Genomic DNA, 20,619 nt, shown 5'->3' on the forward strand with positions numbered 1-20,619 from the left:
ATATCCGTTATTAATTTATTAGACGACGTCTAGACAAGCTTTGCGGAAAGGGAATAGTTCGCTGAACACACGCTTTTATTCGTACTTGAGCTTTTAAGCTTTGTCGGAGCTTTAAAGCTTGTATTTTTCAAGCATTGAACGCATGCAGCCTATTTGGAGCACGAACTCCTATTAGTATCATTGTCTGCCTCGGCTTCAACAGCCTTGTTATATTATGTTTCTTCAGAAGAATATTTTCGTAATATTTCCGTGCGTGGAAATGGTGCTTAGCGAATGTACGTTTAGCGTTCTAATAAGAGATAAATTGTATTTTAGGTTAAAAATTAAAATAATGATTTAAGATATGCCACGTGGCGACTGGCACGTGGCGGCCGGCACGTGAGTGTAAACAACCTGGCGATAGAATAAGATTGGTCACGAAATGAGAAGAAATGTGCTTTCTCTCTCGTTCTAGGCGAGCGACGTGATTGGATTAACGGATAATCGCTGCACTATGGAGCAATGCGTGCTAGTCAGCGACCACTGTTATTGATCGTTGTAATTTAATTTGATTTCGTACAATAAAGATACTCAATGCGTTGGAAAACATTGTTTTATGACATGGAAATTTATCACACAATCCTTGCTTCTTTGTTTTTTGTTCAAAATCAAACCTATATTCGTCGCGAAATTTTTTAACGCCGATTATTTTCACGAAAATTATGCCCACCAATATCTCATAGTGCATCAAAACAGCGGAGATCGAAGGGAAAAGAGATGACCTGCGGATAGTCACGCGCCAGAAAGAGCGACGATATGTGTTGATAAAACGGAGCTCGCAGCCCAATCGAACTCATCCGTGAGAGCGAGACAGCATTCGAGTGCGGCTGGTACATCCTCTTTGATGCATGTTCTCCTGTTACCGGACGGTTCGGTACTGTCGTTTTTGGTAAGCAAATTTGCGTCGGCTGGCAGCATCTTTTGAGAAACATGCGCTCCTGGTAAAAGTTTCCGATTTCGCCCGCTAAGTGGCGCGCGTCACGAAATGGATTTTTTGAAGAAAATCGGGATTTTGTGTTTTGCATGAAAAATATCGAACTAAACGGAATGAAGTGGTTTGGATGAGTAAAATTTGCTGAATTTTTTTGTATTCAATTAACCATTAATAAATATTTCTTTCTTGTATTTTACATAGATTTTTTAGCTTTCGGATATTATAATAACATTGAAATAAATAAGAGTACACACGAATTGTTGGAAAATATATCGTTTATTTGAGGCAACACTATCATCACACTCAGATTATTGCTAACCGGTAATGTTTCACACGCACGTTAATTATGCACACAATAACACCCACTCGCACAGGCAACAGGATGTGCATCATCCTGTGTCCTGTTGGCGATTCGGGACTGCTCATAAATTCCTTTATTAAGAAAAACTCCTTCAGCTTCCGGCGTTCCATCTAAGCATAATAAATATTGTCGTTGACTATATTCGGTACAATTTCTCGTTGGCCTCCTAGCAAGCGATCGTTCGATAGTATTTTTGCCCTAACATAATGGTCGATTCGGTGCGTGCAACGAACCGCGATATTGCTATTGCCCAATGCTCTGTTCTCCCAAAAACCTCCATCGTTTGCTTATCCATCCAATAACCTTTGAACCATATTCAATTCCTATCTATTTCCAACCAAACGCAGCTGGAATTTGTTGATGGATGTGGATAGAGCGTCTATTTTTAACCCTGCCGAACCAACCAATCGAACATTAATGGGTTTTCTTCCATAACGCAATAGAACGCGGGAAAAGATCCGCTCCGGTCATTCCAAGAATAGACCAGCACGAGTGACTCCCCAATCGATGAATAGATGCAACGTTCCTTGCGGACCTCGCAGAGAATTGTAAAGAACGAATCGCATCGCTTGTTGGCGTCAAAGAGTGTACCTATATTTAAACCACCGTTCCTACGGAACGGACGTTTCGGAGAGGGAAGGAGTAGAAAGCTCTAAATGCTGCTCGAATTAGAAAACACGCCAAAACTATATACATATGTGCTCCAAAACGCTCGCGTGCTATGCAAACTCTTAAGTAATGTCCTTAATGTCCTATTTCCTCGCGACACCCTGCACGGTTTCGTGGAGATGCACGACAAATCGCACCATTTACCAAACGACCTGGCTAACTGACCTGTACAAAGCACCCGGCTGAAGGGCCTCGAAAGACGGAAACACCCAAAAAGGGCGTTCCAATCTCCATTCTCTATCGCCTAATGAGGTATGGACGTATGGTGGCGAATGCGCGTGCAAAGATTAATACCATTCGTATCGTATCGCTAGTAACTACTGCTTGTATTAAGCGTTATATTAAGTATTAAGTATCTGAAGTGGTTTTAGCGTTTATGTTCTTTGTTTCTGACGACGGTGATAAAGCTTATTGGTGGTAAGACCCTGTATTCCAGTGGGATGTGGCGGCCGCCCGCAATCAGATCACTAACCGGTGGATGTGGTTGGTGTCGAACACGAAGTCGCCACCGTTGGTCGCACTCCGATGGATCGATATGATGCTGCCGGTTCCGTTTTTGAGTTTCCGCGTGAGCTGCCGCTTCGGCTGAAGAAGAGCAGATGAAAGAAGCAAATTGTTAAGTTTTCCCAACGACTGCACAACGCGGACGTCTCTTACCTGGCCGTTCTTGTTGATCAACTTGCCCTGCTCAATCAAACGTTGCGGCACCATCCACAAGCTGTCCGTCATGGTGATGAGCACGTTCGTCAGGTTGCAGCACTTGGCCGCCATGCGCACCTGCGCTGCGATATCGTTCTTATCCGGTGGATGGACGAATCTGTGATCCAGAAAAAAATAAGGATTTATCTCCTGCATCTATGTTACCGGTAGAATGCGTCTATTTGCTCACCGTGGAGGGAAAAACGAAGGTGCGATAATGGTCGCTACGTTATGCTGGGACATCTTGTTGAGATCCTGCAGCTCCACAACCCGGCGGAAAAAGTTCAACAGCTCGCGCAGCGTGTTGCGGTTCTCGTGCGGCAGCAGCTGGCAAAGGACCGCCAGTGCTTTGTACTGATCGTGCGGAGGTAGAACTATAAGAGAAAAATGTGCATTAATTCAACGTTCAGTAGGGATCAAAATCACATTCACATACCATTCGTTTGATAGAAAAGATGCACCAGATCGTTGGCCAAGAGTGGCTGCGGTAGCTCCCGTAACCAGCGCTTCAACAACGCGCTGAGATCGTGCACACCGGCCTTCTTGATAAGAGGCTCGATCTTCTCCGGTTTACAGTAGAAACTGTGCTCGATCTCATTATAGAGAGCTTCGGTCTACGCGGGGGAAAAATCGAATAGAAATTAGGTGGTTAGAATCTTGAACTCTGACACGTTTCGTTCACATCTCGATAGGCTACCTTCTGCTTGTGGCCCGGTACGCGAAGTATGCCCTCCTCCTTAGCACCTCGTGCTACCAACTCCGACAGGATAGCCTGCAGCACACGTGGCACCAGTGTCGTATCCTCACCGGTGACCTGCTGGTCTCGGCGCACCAACGCATTCAAGGACACGCCAAACACGTTGCCCTCCTCCTTGCGCTTTCGCTTGAACGGTTTCCGTTTGTCCAACGATACGTGATTCTTATCGAACAGTGAAGCCAGCTCGAGCCAAAGCAGTGGCTGGAGACGTTTCTGTTCACCCTCCGAAATCTGATCGATGTCGAGACAGGGCTCTCGGGACGCCTCCAATGCCGGTTGCCACTGGTCCGCTGCCGACGGGGTCGTCTGCTTGATCATGCTCTCGAAGCTGACCGGTTCGTATGACGATCGAAGCGGCGAGTTCTCCACCGACCCGAGCAGACTGTTGCGGGGCGGCGAGCTTGGCGGGCTCTGTTCCGAGGACGAGTTGCCGGAGTCATCGTTGTCCCGCCGGACCACGGGCGTACCGTTGTATAGGTTCGTGTGGCTGCGCGTGCCAGAAATGTGCTGACCAGCGTGGGGTCTACGGAGAGATGAAAATGGAACCGTTAGAAGAAGGTTAGGCTGGAAGAGGCCGTCTTGCATCCTTACCCGATGGTGCACGATGGATCGGAGCCGGATCGAATCCTTGGTATGTGGATCGTACCCAGTCTTTGGAAATTGAGCAACTCAATGCCCTCTGAAAAAAAGAACAACAGGTTAGCGTTAGAGAGGAATGGATTCTGACAGCCCACGTCGCCAGGATACTCACCGTTGTGTATTGGGATGTCGCAGCGGATGTGCGATCCACGGAAAAGCTCAGCTGAGCCTCGCAAAGGCGCACTCGGTGTACGCCGAAGGTGTTGCTTGCCACGGATAGGTGTCGGTCGGACGACTCCATTTCCATCGAATACGGAAACGAAGCTCGGTATATGCGGATGATGGTGCCCATTACCGTTTGATCCATTCCAGGCGTCATCACCTGGCAGCGAATCGAGTGAATCTGGAGTAGCACTGCGTGAACGAGTACCCGTGCTGGATGAGTCCTGATCCCGGAAAACGTCTCGAATGTCCGGTTTCTTGGTCGAACGGTTACGCGTGCGGCCACGTACCGTGCGGTTGAGTGCTTTTACGCGCTGTTTGACCGCTTCCGCGTGTACACTCGATAGGCCAGAGATGACCGGAGCTAGTTCCGTCGCGGATAGTTCGCGACCCTATGGAAGAAACGTGGGAAAGAACGGAATCGTAATTAACCATCAAATGTGAATGGAGGATAGGGATTTTGAGACTTCTAAAAACAAACAGACACTCATTGGATTTAAAAACTCGTTCTAACAACCGAATGTCTGAACCAACGAGCGAGGAGAGATAATAAATGAAGCGAGACTTCGATATTAAATTCCACAACCCTAGCCGGCGATCTGGGTAACCTTTGCTGCGGCTTCTTCACGGATCTTCACGCCTAAACGCGCGTCACGGGTGAGTAGAACACGTCGTTATAAGCAGCACATCCGCGTTCTCCGTAAGAATTTGCTAAAAGTCTCTTTTCGCTCGTGGGTATCGCGAGGAAGCAGTCAATTGCGTTTAGACTCCCAAAGCAGGAAGAATTTAAAAGCTGATACGACTTCACGTCAGAACGAAGACGCTGAACTAAAAATAGCACGCCCCATCCAAGTACACAGGTTCCAAAAAATTATTATCCTTTACCCGCCGCCGATGGCTTCTTCTTCCACAGATCGCACAGTTCTTAATCACCTCAACAAACGCCTTCGAAGGCATCTCAATTTTCAGCCGGGATCTGCCGGAAGAACGATGGCAACGATTCCCGAAGGCTTGAACGGGCTTCAGTTCCAGGACTGGCCGCCAATGGAACACGGATGCTAATGAACTACTGTTGCGCATCTGTCAAAAATTCGTTACTCGCTGTCAGTGCCTACTACGATTCTGTCTTCTCTCGTACAACATCAAAACTGGTTCGCGGTGTTTATGCCCGGGAGGAAATTAAAAATATTTTCATCCAGATATACTTGCGGTAATGTATGGGTGCGTTTATGTGTGATGTAAATGGCTTCTTTCCACCGTTTTTTAAGGAATCTGCTAGACGACTCTGACGTTCATCAGTTTCAAATTTCAATAACGCAATCAATCAAACTCAATCTCGCGAACGCGACGCACCGGAGAAGATTGCACTCGGAAGCGGGTTCCGAGCGTCACGGTTGGAGTAATTAAATGTTTGGGACAACCTAACCCCAGAAGCGTTCGAAGAAGAGATCCCGTTGACGTGATTGATACGACGTCACCCGAAAGATGAACGCACCCCGCTAATGAGAACACACCGGATGAAGGCTTCAAGTTGCCACTTTGCAGGTGTTTGCTCAGTTGCTGGATCTTATGCTACCCAATGCATCCACTGGTACAGCGTGTTTAATCGCCTTAATCAAATAATTCCACCATTCCGCTTGCTGTTGTAGAACGTTGCACACAGACACTTACCTCTTCGAATGCTTTGGTTAGCTGGGGAAATCCTGCCGAAGCGAGCCATTCGGCTTCCAGTTCGCCATCTGCGGAAGAGTGAGAGAGAACAGGAAACAAATATTTAACTTCTTGCTAGCGGCTGAAACGGGCTCGCGCGGGCTTCATCTTAATTACATCGCGAGTTTTGCGGCCGTGCCCTTGTGACCTTGCGGTGTTGCACCAAAGCCAAGCCGCAAACGCGCATAGAACACCTTCTTCCATCACACGGTGAGCCGTGAGGATCGGTGTGGGGTTTTGTTCGTTCCATCACCTTCGCTCGAAGAACCCAAGGAGGGTGTTAATTTTCGTACCTTTCCGCCACGCGCTCCTTCGGTGAGTGATTTGTTTTCTTTGCCTCCATCGCAAGGGGTGCGTTTTGAAGGAAGTCCCTTTTAGCCCTCGAAAGTGCCCTTTGTGGCGGTTCGCGCCAATTAGCCCCAGCACGAAGGGAATGCGCTCCCGGGTGCATACACACGCGGAAGTCGTTAGTCGGTGGCGGTGATCAACAACACCATCTTCTCCACGCAGACGAGTGTGGAACCGTTCTTCCTGTTTACATACATCGGTCTACATCAGCATCCGGTAAACAGAGCGGTGGATGAATCGACCAAAATGGAAACCAGAGACTGAGACGATCGCTCTCATGTGACCTCTGGGTGTGGTGGGCGAATCTCGCCGTACCGTCATGTGCCATTTTTGGTTCGTAAAGTCTTCAAAGGTCAACCACCGAGTAACTTTCCGTGGCCTTCCGCCCACTAGTTTCGCGATCGTGGAGTCATGAGGTTCTAGGGTTGGTTGAGCTGAGGCGAAAGTGTGATTCTTTCTGTGACCGCGAGCGAAGGTAAGTTTAACGACCAACAAAAAAACACGCACACACACTCTCAACACGAAGGGAGTTCCCTTCGTTGCTGCACAGAGGAATAAAAGCAACACCCCAATGCAAATGTACGGAATGTTATGCAAGAAAATGTAACCGGCAAGGTTTGTTTGCTCGCACCCGTGAGACTTAAAAGCTTTTTTTGTTGGCCAGGGCTATAGTACAACTACTGCTGCGTTTAAGTCGTGGCAATTTAAAGCAGGTCTCCAAAACGCCTCCCTTCTCACAGGCAGACTGCATGAACGCACTGCGGTGCAGTAAACGTTATTCAAACACAGCAAACCATACACGGCGTGCTCGAATAAGCCTGCGATAAGCATTTGATAACGTGCTGCATCGGTAATTAAGCTTAAATTTTACTCCTGCTAGTGTGCAGTGTGTTACACTTGGCTGATCGTGCACGTTGTTGATCAAGATGTTGTGCTTTGGATATTATTTTCCAACAAACACATTCGTTAGCTCGTTCGGATCCAAAAGAAATTGTTAATTTAAAGCGAAAAGAAATGCAAATTTGTATCTTAAATACAATTTCCCCCATTGACAATTTGCTCGATCCTCATTCACAGTCCCAAATCGAGATCACGATCGCGATGAACCCAGCCCAATACAAGCCACAACCAGCCGGTGCGACCTGTTCGCACCAGTGCCCCATAAAATGGTAAGATATTGCGGGCATAAATTAATAATTAATTAACGAGCACCGCGCCCGAGGAAACATAATCTGCGCAGCACGTGAGACGTTTGAGATGACTGTCCGCCCCGCGGCTGCATTTTCCCTCATTATTGTGCCGCGATCGGGCCCCGTTCCAAACCGGTGGGCTCGTGGCGACTGCTTTATTAAGTTTGTAAATTAAATTTGGTGCGAATTTTCGCTGCTGTTGTTGGTGAACTTATGCATACCACGGTATGCGCACTCGTCGGGCAATAATTGCTTCGTTTATTTTCTCTCTTTCTCATTTTCTTAAGCCACACAGCCTCTCACCCGCACGGGGGTTAATTTGGTTTGTAACCCTCCCGCGTGACGGGTGGCTTTTCTTTTCCGTACCGTCGCTTTTCGCGTCATGCGATATTTCGTTTCCTTCACCGCGGTGGTAATTATGAGTTCGCATCGAGCAAGGCGGGGTGAGGATCGAGTGTTTTACCTTTTCGAAAGATGCGATTTCGTTTTAAATTAATAGAGAAATCAACACTCGGGGAGAACTGGCTCGATGATGGTGGTGAATGAGGGAAAACAAATTCCTTTCCTGCCTGTGGTTCGTACAAAAGCTCACGTGCCGAACGGTGAACAACAGGTGCGTTTTCAGCCACCGGAATTGGCTGAGAATGAGCTTTGAGTGACGCATTTCACGATCGCTTCCGGCGTAGGAAGAATGCCGGCGAAGTTCATGGGAATCTGTCTTGCAAAAGCAGCCGTTTTTGAGAGTGAAAGAATAGTAATCAGAGCTGCTTATTAGTGGAAAGTTGAGCTCGAAAGGCGATGCTTAAGGCAAGAGAGAAAAATAAAACCAACATAATGAAAATCTTAAATTGAAAAGGGTGGCATTTGAATGCTCGAGACAGCCTCCTTTGCAGGACTGAAATGGGTTTATGTGCACGTTTTGTGCAATTAATTATGACCTGAAGGTATGAGGGACCCCTTTCCGATAGAAGCAAACTGTACATTTCCAACCGTTTTTTTTCCCGCGCGGGGATTAATTTCGATCAAAACCCCCGTTTAACTTCATTCATTAGCTTTCCGCCGGGCATTCGGTACGCTCCATAATTGGGAAGAACTTTTCACGCACAGCATCCACGTTACGCAAATTTCGCCATTCAAATGGCCAGCCAACGGTATCGCATCCCTTTCCACCGAAGCCCGCTTCCGAGTTTGTGCGTTACGTTGGCGTGTCCGGTCCTTAGTGTAATCGGTGCAATTGGGGTACACCAAACCTTGGCCGGGGGCAATACTCAATTTCGCTAACCCTTCCATCAACGAGCAGCAGACCTCAGGGTTACGCGTTCGAACGGGAACGAGTAACAGCACCTTCGGTCCATACAACTACGGGGAAAAAACTTTAAAAGCTTCCCACTTCCCGTCCTATATGGTGCGCACGCACCCTCGTTGAGTAGGACTTGAACCAACCCTCTCTCTCTCTCTCTCTCCATTTGAGGGTGGCTTCGGGGGCGATGATTTGCATTCGATCGGCCGATTTTCGCCTCGAAGGGAATCGCTTGCGAGAGGCCACCGAGCCACAGGGGGGTTGCTTTCACGTACGTGATCCCAATAACAATTGCGCGCGATCTTGATTCCGTGTAATCGATCCACCAATCAAACCACCTCAGCACCGCGATTCCGCCTCTACATAGATGCCGATTTAAGGGGTGCAGTCAGAGGGATGCATAGAATTTCAAGGCCCAACCCGCTGGGGAGCCCTGAAATGTACCATTAAGCAGGTGGTGCGGTTCGGTTTGTTCCGTTTGTGGCCCCAAAATGTGCCATAAATGCGAAGGGGGTTTGTAGGGTTTGAAGCTCACCACCAATACCAATTGACCCCCACACTGGAAAAACGGGCGTTCGTTTTGGTTACTTAACGAATGTTTCATTTTAATAAACAAATTATTGGCTGCCTTTAAGCGAACGATCGCGAGCGAATACTTCGCCCATCGAAGGAGCTGTCATCGTGGCACGGTTACGGTAATGAGCTTTAATGACACTCCGTGGCGAGCGGCACCTTTAGCACGAGGTCGTTTAATCACGTGGGTGGACCAACAACACCCCAACGTCCGAATGGAATGGGTCCGTTTGAGCTAATAACAAAAAAAAACCCGGCACCTCCGGGTATTCGATTACCCCGACGGTTCTTCGATTTTAGCTGCATCTTCCGGCGAAGGCCAAAATGGACCCCACGATTCACCTCGACCCTAATAAACCTCTGTCCTTTGCGCTTGGCTGGACGAACGCAATGCAACGCAAGGTCAGCCAGCTCCCATCGTAAGCAGCACCACCACCGATGGGTGACATTTTGCAGCGCCACAGGTTGGGCCGCGATTTCGCTTAATCGATTCGCGAATCGATCGGTGCCGGCATTCCGGGGTCGGGCTCATCAGCGAGTCAACAATTAGCTGATAAAGTAAATAATTGCAGCTCTCAAGCGTGTGTGCGTGTGTGTGTGTACCACCCCTGTGGGGATGCAGTTCTTCTGCAGGATCGCGACTCGTTTGCCTCGAACTCTCGAGCACACGTCGAAGAGCGCGTTAATGATATGGGTCACGTCCGTGTGGTGCCTCTCGCGGGGTTGTGTTTTTTATTTTTATTTCGGTATTTTGCAGCTTTTTCCAGCCCTTCATGCCGCAGGGCGCTGGGCTGGGCTGCAAAGCCGATAATGGGCCGTGGTTCTGCAAAGACCCATTCGGCCGGTGATTATTGCTTTATGGGACGACTCCCCGTCGGCAGATCGCGATGACAACTTGCATCAGTGCGGGATCGGGAAGGCTTAGCGCACGCAGGATGCTGCTTTGTGCTTCTTATTTTTTTTCAACTCGCACAACCGAAATGCCAACCAGCAGTAGGTCATTTGGTCGTTCGATTTTATTCGAAGGAGTTAACCATTTAAGGACACTTGCGAATGGGTGTGTTTTATTTTTACTTTTAATGAGTCAATTTTCTGGATAACCTCTCGCAGATCGTTACCGGCGGGTACGAAGCTGATAAAAAAAAGCCGCATTACGAAACGTGTTCGAAGATCGTATTTTTAGAGCTTTTGTTATGAAATCAGACACCAAACAAATTGCGCCCACAGCAGACGCATGGGTTTTAGTGCTCCCTTTTGACATTCCTCGCCGAGCCTTAATGGGAACTCAGCAACAATGTGAGATTTATGCACTAGCGAAACAAATGCCCACCCCGACTGAGTCTGCCAATGCCAATTTCCGATAATTGTCGTCGTTGCCGTCGTCACCTCCGCTTCAACATGGGCTTTAGCCGGCGAGGCTCAACTCATTAGAGACCCGCGAGATTGGCATATTTATGCTTCGGCACGTAGCCCTTCTCCCTCGGCGGATCGGAGAAGACCGGCGTTGTTTTCACGCAGCGTTGCACGAACAAACGACGGTGGGCGGCAAACAAACATATGTTTGCGCGAAAAATATATAACTCATTTGCCCCATTCAGCCGAATGGGGGCTGGAATATGGCACGCATGCATCCGAGACAGAATGCACCGCACCCAGGGGGCTAAGGGATGCAAAAGGGCTCGTGGAGGTTCGTGCGACAGCTCGACCGTCTTCGAGGGCAGCACCAGCAAACAAAGTCCGCGAAAGCTTGGCCTCTGATCCTCCTGGCCATTAGTCGATCGGTTGGAAATGGTAAGTGTGCGGTATGGCGAGCATTCAAAGCGTATTGTGACGCGAAGAAAGGGCGAAGAAAGGACACCTAGAGGGCGGTGGGTTGGTGCGTGCCCCGAGAGCTAACCGATTGTGTGAGTGTGTGGTGTTATGTGCCACTTATTCCAGCCGACGTCGGCTTTAAAGTTCGCATTCCATCGACGGCTCAGATTGCCTGCAGGTTGCACTCGCTGCAGCTGAACCGGGGCACAGAGAAATGGGCTTTATTTTGCGGGCATTAGAAATGCAACAAACCCTTTTTCTCATCCGGGTCCACCCGAACAAAGGGTCGATGATCTTCGGGCGGGCGGGCGGACACAAATGCACCCTTAATGGGCGTGGAATCGAACCGGTAGCTCAATTATTGGAATGTTTCCCTCAACAAAGGCGTTGCTTTCTCAATCGCGCCAAAGTGCGATGTGACTAGCGGGAAATGGGTGCCCTTTTTGGGGGAAGGCGTTAGACAAACGTACCCAAAAGAACCTTCTTCAAGTCTGTCCGCGTGAGGTCAAGCAGGTGGTCACCACCGACCGGCGAATCTGAGGATCAGATATGACCGAGCTAGACTGGCCCACCAGACTGTGCCTAACCGTGACGCCAAGATTACGCACGTACAGCGTCACGGCCCGGCGTCGCACGTTCGCGGCGGCTTACGTGAAGCGTTACCCCAAAGACGGTTATGAAACATGGTCACGTTCAATGGCCAACCGCACCAACCAAGCCGTCCTGCGTCCCAGCGAGTACGCGCGAGGCGCATAAGAATTAGAATTTATTGTACGATGGCAGGACGGTCGTACTCGAGCCCCGCGAAGGGGTCAAACAGCGGCCAAACCCGCATCGAGTTGACATTTGGCCGTGGCGTAACTGCGGTTGTGATATTTTTACCGTCAGCGCGCGCACCCAGCAGCACGATCGCTTGAGAAGTCGAAGCCAATCGGCTCTATCCTCCCATTTTGTCGTACCGAATTTGTGGCCGTTTCTTTTTTTTTTTGCTTGCCATTGATTTACTTTCAACACGCCGCGCACCCGACGGGGCGAGCTTCCAAAACCCGATCACATTCCTTTCGGTTCGTCGAAGGCGATTATTGTAATTCGCGAAAAAAAATAGCTCCTTACGCAATCCATAATTCACGAGCACGACATGGCGGTGCCCAAATTCGCGTAATAACATCCGCACAGCGTCGAGCGGGCGTTGGAGGCAAGCGGGCACTCGTGCTCATTACTGATCTTTCTGGGAAGAGAGCGAGAAAAAAAAGATCAAAAAAAAAAACACCAACACCCGCACCGTTTTTCGGGGTGTCAATCAGCGCGCGAGATGGGAAAAAGCACGTATTAAAAAAAAGGAACACCTCTAAGAGCATCATAAGCTGAGGCCTTTCTTCTGCCAATCGTTGCCGGTCCATTCCATCACGATTGCGATTCTGAACGTGGCGGGTTTTGATCGCTGATCGCCCGCGAAACTGTCCATCCGCGACCCCCTTTTTTTCGAAGAGGCCGTTACCCGATCGGGGTGGTCGCCGGACGGTGCGTCCGGAATGGGGCTCTTGCGCAACAATTAATAAGTACGACGCCCGCGAAGGGCCCGAGAAACGCGCCCCTTCCACCTTTATCGGTTTTGCTGTGCAGAAGAATCAGCAACAGCGAAAAAAGCATCGAAATAATACGAAAGACTTCAACAAGCGACGAACCCGGCTTCGTCGATAAAAACAATGCCAACCTGCAATGGTTCGCTTGTTTCCGTCTTGGCGAGTACTTTGTTTTTTTTTCTCTCTCTTTTTCGTATGCTCATGCTCTTCTTTGTCTGGTGTAGGACGAGCTGTGTGTTTTGTTTTTTGCTCGTCTCGCCCCACTGCTACAGTTGAGTATCGCCGTCACCGTCCAGTGCGCGCGACAGCGCTTTTAATGAACTTACATATGTACTTGCGTTTAATTAGCGGCTCGTTTCGAACCTCCACCCTGTAGAGCCCGTGTCGACGCGCGTGCTTGCTGATCGATCTCGCGGGAGAACAATCGATGTACGATCGGTATCGCCTGGGGTTGAGTCGACGCGCGGTGCCAGGAAGGAAACGAAACCGATTTTGTAATACCCAGAGCGGGTGGAGCAGAACCAAATCGGAGCCATCTGAGGCATCGGCATGATGACGCGATCACTTGGTAAAGCGCTGGCTCACTCCAATGCTCGGAATGAATTGAGGGATTAAGCTTGAGGGGGCTAACAATCGGTTCGTTTCCCGTGGCATCGTGGCTGGGTGAAGAAGAAATGCAAAGTGAATAGAAAAATTGTTACCCATCGTTGGCCGCCGGGGTCAACGTGGTGCATCATTAAGCAGACGGTGCTGCAGCCATCAAGCGGACCCTGTCTGGAGGAGGCGAGTGAGTATTCTTTGGGTCAAATTAGTGGACGATTAGTAGTAACCTATGTTTTCCCTGTCCATAGTAGGCAACGCGTACAGTGCGATCGTTCAACAGCTTGTGCGATAATTTAGCGATCTGATCGGATACGTGAGCCGCCACAGCCGCTGGGCTGAATGGAGTCATCCGAGGGGCATAAAATGGGCTTTTTTTGTTCATTCTCCATCACTAGCATTGCCCTTACTCCCTAACAAGCAGCCTCCATACACATGGTGGCAATGTTTGCGCAATGTCTGTTCAGCGGAACCGAGCAACAACTTCTCTTCCCAGCGAGCATAAGGTGTGGCACGTCTGGATGGCTGAGTATTATTATTTCGTGATCGTCGCTTGCTTATTTTACACGCCTCGAAGATCTTCGGGAAGATTTGCTTTCTTTTTCTTTCACCCCGTCTTATCGTGAATCCCACGGGCGGTGATGGTCGCCCGATCGATCGCGAAAGGAATAAATATATATATATACGTATGGGAAAAGAAATATCGAGAAGCAAAAATCGCCTCTCGCCGATAGCAACCGCGGTTGCGTCACACCATGAAGCCCCATCGTGGAGGTCGACCCGTGGGGACTTCATATTTGATCGCCGTTTCATGCACCGCCGAGAAGATGGCTCCCATATCGTCCCCACAGCTTCGCAGCAGCCACACGGCGACACATATTTGCCTGTACCCGGAGGGGCCGTTCGATGATGTAATGGTTGGCGACCGGGCAGTGCATTAAAATTTCAACCACCCAAGCCTTCGGCGAGCGCATCCGAGAGTCGGCCGGGCGGTAGGTTAGCAGGTTGTTGCGCACCCTCAATCGGTCCCATCAGCTCAAAAACCCCGACCGGTGGCGGATGACCTCGTTTAATCACGGCCCATTCGAACACCGCACCGGATGATCCCTGTTGGGTGGCGGTGGAGTTGGACTCTGCGTGAAGATGCTCTCGCGTGGGGTGGGATCGCTTAATAAATCGCAATGCTCACGAAATGGTCACGCGGTGCGAAATACCGCACCGGTGGCGAACGATGCGCGCCGACTGGGCCATAAATTGATCAGCTGGATTTAAGCCAATTTGTGTCGCTGTGAGGTGATCGCGCCTTAGCCTTGACGATGTTCGCCTTTTCGGCTTAGGGTTACTGAAAATGTTACTGAACTTTCGGGGGTTTTTTTTTTGTTGCTTTCCCTCCGTCACCTTCGGAAATCTAACTGGACTTGGGAAAAGTAGCAAGATGCTCAATTTATGGTGGTAACGTGAGAATGCCGGTGAATCGAAAACGTGTCCAATAAAAGGAAGGAAACCCATAGTAGCTAATGAATTGAATAAAATGCCGCCTAATGAAATGATGAATGAAATGATTATCATATCTCACGGTAAAATGTAACCCACATTAACCATCTACAGCGCGAGAAACTTCAATTTTACTTATATGACCGCTGGGAAAAGGAGTGCGACTATGCAATGATCACATATCTCGAGCTCCCGGTGTCTTACGAAATCGAACAAATGCATGCACGTTTCGTCACATGCACACGCGGGCCCTGCTTTCCGGACTTTCTAATGCCGCCTCGAGCGAATTGGGCCCTTACCCAATGTTTATGAGGAAAGAGATCATACGGGTCCATCGGTAGCGATCGACGTATCGATTTCAGCGGGCCACTCGAGCCGAGAGATCATTAAGAAAATGCAATTGGTGGCCCTCGTGAGCAACACCGCAACACCGCCAAATGATAGCCTCCAATAGATAATGACGCGCCGATTGATCGTACGATCGCTCGCTAATAAAAGGCACGGCGTCTGAGGGCAACCCGCTGCAGTTAAGGACGTTCATCGGGCAGGCTCTCTCTCTCTCTCTCTCTCTCTCTCTCTCTCTCTCTCTGCGCGTCGCGTTGCCGGGCGTGACCTTTTTTTTGTTTATTTTATTTTAAACCGAAAATCACCGTCATTTAGATGCACTTCCGCGGGTCGGTGCACACACCCAAAAGGGTAAGTGGTACTTGAGCAAAAATTATTCCCCCGGCGCTAGGTTGACGCGACCGGCTAATGAGATGATAGATGTTTAGTGGCTTTGACTACCGGCAGGCTGGCTGTGGCGTTGCCCTAACAGGCGAGTGGGCCTCGTTGCCACTGGAAAGTGCAACGTTGGGAAACAGAAAGGGAATGAAAATGGGCACGCACCCGAGCCCGACCTCCGACCACGGTGCGGGATTTTTTTTCTAACGACGCGGCAGTTTACTGTTCCGCTGCAGCTGCAGCATTTCACGTGTGCACGCGACTGCACTTTCCAAGTCGTATGCTCGATTTTGCGCGCAAAAGCATTCTCTTAACGGGGCCCCTCTGGTGCACCGTCCCGGTGGATGGGGTGCTTTTAGCCGCCTGGCAGAGGAAAATAATAATAACACAATATACGAGCACCACGATTTAGAAGGATCGCTTTCGGCGCCGATTGTCGCCTTTGCCAGGTGAGCTTACGCGATTCCCGTTACATCAGACGAATTGCTTTCCTTGCAAACGTGTGTAACGGTTGTGAAACCGTACCGGTAAAGGCTGATGTAGCAACCTTTTTTTGCATATTTTTATTCCATGACGGTTTTTCTATCTAATGAGTTGTTAAGAAAATCTCATGTCTGTTTGCGGTGGCAATACTCATGAGAAATTCAAACGAAATGGTTTCGCCTATTTTTCTTACAAATGTTTAATTAAAAAAGTAACCCTTCTTTTTCACGCTATCTATTGTTATCCGTAGAAATTTTGCTACCATTTATCTTCGACCACAATTCGCAAAAATCGTATCAATGACGTACGATTCAGGTGAACTTTCTGTTTGGCTCACGATAAGATTCACCATAATACGATTTCTAGAGTGAAAGGGGAACATAAAAAAATGAGCAAAATAAATGCTAGCGTTTTATTTTTACTGTCGATACGCACGCTGCTCCCTAAGGACGAATCTCTACAAGCACACTGCGCCATGAGGTCGGCTTGATTGGATTGAGTTTCCGATAGGAGAAGCAAATAAATTGTGCCTGATTGGCGATTGGCTTATCTAAAATGAGTTCACTTCTGTTTATGTCACTGGCAACCGGGGGAAAAGGGTGGAGGGTTTCTGGGGGAGGGGGGGAAGGGATAAAACAAAGCAATACAAAATCGTCGACCCTGCAACAACTTGTTGACAACCACCCCACCGTCACAAAGATGGCAATCGCAACACGGTGTAGCTACGTTGTATCGCTGAATAAACAGTGAACGGTGCCGCACGCAACGGTGTGTTTGATAAACGTTATCAAAGGCCGCGAAGCATTCAAATAGTATCGCATCTGGCATCTCCCTTGGCGCATGAGATGTTTGTGCCCGCCCACGGGACCTTGTTTTGCAGTTTAAACAAAACGCTCCGGAATCAAATTAGTACGGCTCTTATTCGCGACGGCCAACTGCTGTTTGCTGTAAGTGGCCTTAATTGCAAGTATTCAACCGTGTTGTGATCGATACGAGCGATGCAAACGGCACAAATGTAGTGTGTTTGTTCCCAACAACGACCCCGATTGGATATCGTCATTCGACATTCCTCTAGAAAAATGGTTGAAGGTCAAACAAATAGTTTGTCCACCACGCGACCGTTGCTCGCACTTACCGGCATAATGGGCGATGGGTTCGATCGGTGCCTGCAGCTTGTACTCCGACAGGTACTCGTCCAGATCGTCCACCTCGTGCGAGTCCTTGTGCTGATGATGTTGGCTACCGGTCATCGTCACGGCCTGCGGCGATGGTGGTGCCGATGAGGGCTGCTGGCCCTGATGATGATGGCCGCTGCCGCCGCCGATGCGCGATAGCATTATCAGCAGGGCTTTAGCGTAGAGCTCTTCTTTCTCGCCTTACACCTGGCCACACTTCACTTCTCGGCCACCCTTTCGTGGGCCCTGCAACAGAATGATGCAAGTCGTTGCAGAAAAGCTGCCGCGTTACCGATTTACACCATTTGGCGCGCGCGCGTTTCTACGTACACTTTGTGGGGGAGGATGTTGCACTTTTATGAGCTTTTTGTCTCACTTTAGAGCTTTTGCTTTTTCACTTCCACTGTTTGCACCGTCTCCACCGGCAGATCACATCGGCGGTTCGTTCGAAATTGATTCTTCCGGTGTACCTTACGATAGCACTTGTTGTTATCTTTCTTTCGCTGTTTCGACTGCTATACCGTAAAAGGAAACAAAAATACAATTAACAGCAAACAATTAACACCGCATTGCTTTTGCAAATTGAAGAGCAAAAAAAAAACCTAAATAAAAAACCCTCTTGAATCAGCAGTTCGGGCGATAGAAAATCACAAAGCACTAGGATGCTGTGGGGAATTCGAAAGAGAAAAAAAAACCATCCCCTTCTCTCTCTCTCTCTTTTCCACACCGCATTTGTCCTTTCCCTCTGACCAGGGGAGCTTTTTTCTCGATATTTCATAATATCATAATGGCCCGACTCCGAGCGGATAAGCCTAAGCGTCGGTTCCAAGCACGCAGTATCTTTGTGGCGTTTGTTTGCCGCCAGTGTTTGTGTTCATCTCTTTCTCGCTATTAATTTCATTTCACTTCCTGTTCCGGTCCACCGCTGGTCCACGTGTGACCGCGGCCAGTGCCGGGGGTTGGGAATGATTTGATGCCTGGGCGATGGAAAAATGGTTGCTGCTACCGGGCGAACAGTGTTTTTCCCTCTCCTCGGGGTGGTGATTTGTCGGAAATGGTTATATCGCAGCTAATTGCCACTGAACTAACGGCTGCCACGGCGAAGGTCTGTTGGGCTGTTTGAATCGCCCCGAGAGCCACGAGAGGCGCCTTTGAGCTGGGGATAGTTAGACCAAACGCGCTTCTCACACCGATCGATGGGCGGGCGGGCTTTCGTCGTTGGGGTTTCTTCCGGCGGTAATCTGCGGATGGAGAAGGAAAAACGGAGTGATTTGTTTAATTCTGTTACGTTTCGGGTTCGGGAAAGTAAAAGGCACAGTTTAATAAATTAATGCCCGGCGTACTGTTTAAGTTTGCGGCTGAGAAACGGTTGTAAACATTTTTTAACTCTGCGTGTTGCCTAACATTAAGTCAGAGCGATCGATAAGACCTGAGACGCTCAGAAGAGCAACAAGAACGAAAGAAAACACGCAGATCATTTCCCACTGCGAAGAAGCTTGTGGTGGACAGTTCTATAGGCGAAAATTAAATGGAATCCTAAAATTTAGCACCCAACCAGGAGGGCCATCATCAATCACTCTGGCCGCGTACTCCGGCCATGAATGAGCCAAGAAGCTAGTGAAGAAGCTAACCCATGAATGTTCTAACGATCGGATGGCTAGATCGAGCCGCGCGATCTTCCCGGAACTTGCTCGGGTGCTTTTTGGGAGCAAATGATAATTGATCCCGGCTGAAACAGTTCGTCGTGACTGTGTGATTAAACGAAAAAACGGCACCTTACAATCGGTGATTGTGTTGTGTGGTGGAGAGCGAGAGGAGAAAAAAAAATGGAGAAAGAAACCCAACCATTTTGAGGGCCCGCGTATATGTCAGGGGAAAAGAAAAAAGAAAAACCTTTCGGCGGGCACCACGTTGCGGAGATCGCTTACGTAATTTAGCCCACAAAAACCGCCATCCATTCCGGGGGTCGAAATGTTCCTCGGAGATGAAGCTTGCGTCATGTGGTGTCGTTGATTTGCTTAATTCCAAAAGCACAGAAATACAGAACGCTTGAAATGAAACCGCCCTCGAAAGAGAGCATTTGTTTGGTGCGAACGTATCCCCCTAGCCGGCACGCGAGATGCTGTTGATAAATGATAAATGTTTTCACGCTGCTTCCATCGAGTAGTAATTGAAAATGGGCGAGAGTTATTGTGCGTGGTAATTGTTGAAAAATTATTGAACCAAACACCATATGAGCGGGCTGCTCGATCAACAACAATATAAACCATTGTGTATAATCATCAGCTAATGGGCGTTTGATTGCGAGCGTTTTGATTGCATAAAATAACATTTTTCTTCGGTTGGCATGCATTTTTTCACAAAAGCAAACTAAGAAACGCACCACATCGAGGACCCACACGCGTGTCCGCGAGAACGATCCACGTTGTCAGCTGGAAAAATATCCTGAAATCGCAACACCCACCCCATGATTCAGCGTAAAAGTGCGCAATTCCAACCCCGAACACCTTCGCTGCGGTGTCCGGAACGTCGTTCTTGCTCCAGGTTTTGCTTATCCCGTCGTTTGGCACGCCTCCTCTGAATTCTGCGTCCACTATCAACGAGCTTCACGGCTCGGTGGTCAGAAATCCCGGCACTTGCTAACCGACAAAAGGAACACAACAAATTGCGCCGCCATTACAAGCGTGCCCTCGAAGAGGGTTCTCCCCTTCACGACAAGCGCTTAAACTTCGGGTTCGCGTAAACATATTTACGTGTCAATGCGGTCGCCAGAATCCACAATCTCAAAGGGACAAAACGAAAGAGCACTCGCAGATTTGCCCATGGTTTCGCGGCTTAACGCGCACCCTCTACTTTTGGCTCTTGAAACGCAAAACCCCCCCGGTGGTGGGGTTTTGTGTGAAAAATTCAATTAATCGGCTGCGTACCATCGCACCGCGATCTTCACCGGTCAACGGTGAAGGACACAAGGCAACAATGGCGTCCGCAAGCGAGCGCTTTAACACCATCACGCAGGTCCATCCTTCTGGCGATCCTTCCTGCTCGAGTCGATCACTCGATCGCGCGGTTCGATCGCCCAGCGTGCTCGATTACCGTGCAATCACGCCATTGACAGGTCACCTTTTACAACAATTACGGGCACATTTGCGCGTTGCGTATAATTTATCGTACTTTTTCCCGCGCGCAGTAATCCCGCGAGCGGGAAGGCCATTTCGGTGTGATCGTGGTCCCTCGTGGCAGGTGGAAGCACAGGCAATGAGCCTTAAACGAAGGGTCCCTTCAAAGGGCCGCAACGGCGAGAAGCCAGGAAGACACTCGGACACTATCGACTTGAAGGCTGCGATGTCGCGGAGAACGCTTTGAAACGA

At 49.1% G+C, this 20,619-nt stretch overlaps 1 protein-coding gene across 1 annotated transcript; it reads right to left on the minus strand.

Annotated features, from left to right (window-relative positions):
• Nucleotides 1-1,253: 1,253 nt before the first annotated feature.
• Nucleotides 1,254-17,634, minus strand: LOC128722686 (rho GTPase-activating protein conundrum). Its single transcript, XM_053816362.1, has 9 exons — nucleotides 17,212-17,634; nucleotides 5,932-5,999; nucleotides 4,211-4,652; nucleotides 4,051-4,138; nucleotides 3,400-3,982; nucleotides 3,139-3,316; nucleotides 2,893-3,076; nucleotides 2,661-2,820; nucleotides 1,254-2,588 (listed from the first exon to the last, which is right to left on the minus strand). Exons 1-9 carry the CDS (start codon nucleotides 17,411-17,413, stop codon nucleotides 2,463-2,465), a joined length of 2,031 nt encoding a protein of 676 aa, XP_053672337.1. The 5' UTR covers nucleotides 17,414-17,634; the 3' UTR covers nucleotides 1,254-2,462.
• Between the last annotated feature and the right edge of the window lie 2,985 nt (nucleotides 17,635-20,619).

This window comes from Anopheles nili, chromosome 3 (assembly GCF_943737925.1).
Source record: "Anopheles nili chromosome 3, idAnoNiliSN_F5_01, whole genome shotgun sequence".
NCBI classification, from domain to species: domain Eukaryota; kingdom Metazoa; phylum Arthropoda; class Insecta; order Diptera; family Culicidae; genus Anopheles; species Anopheles nili.

What these genes read in the sequence shown, in the direction of transcription:
- LOC128722686 (XM_053816362.1), bottom strand. Translation starts at nt 17,413, where the DNA reads ATGCTATCGCGCATCGGCGGCGGCAGCGGCCATCATCATCAGGGCCAG. An exon ending in GATCCATCGTGCACCATCGG is followed by an intron (nt 3,983 to 4,050) that starts GTAAGGATGCAA and finishes ATCTCTCCGTAG; the next exon opens with ACCCCACGCTGGTCAGCACA. An exon ending in TCTTTTCTATCAAACGAATG is followed by an intron (nt 3,077 to 3,138) that starts GTATGTGAATGT and finishes TTTCTCTTATAG; the next exon opens with TTCTACCTCCGCACGATCAG.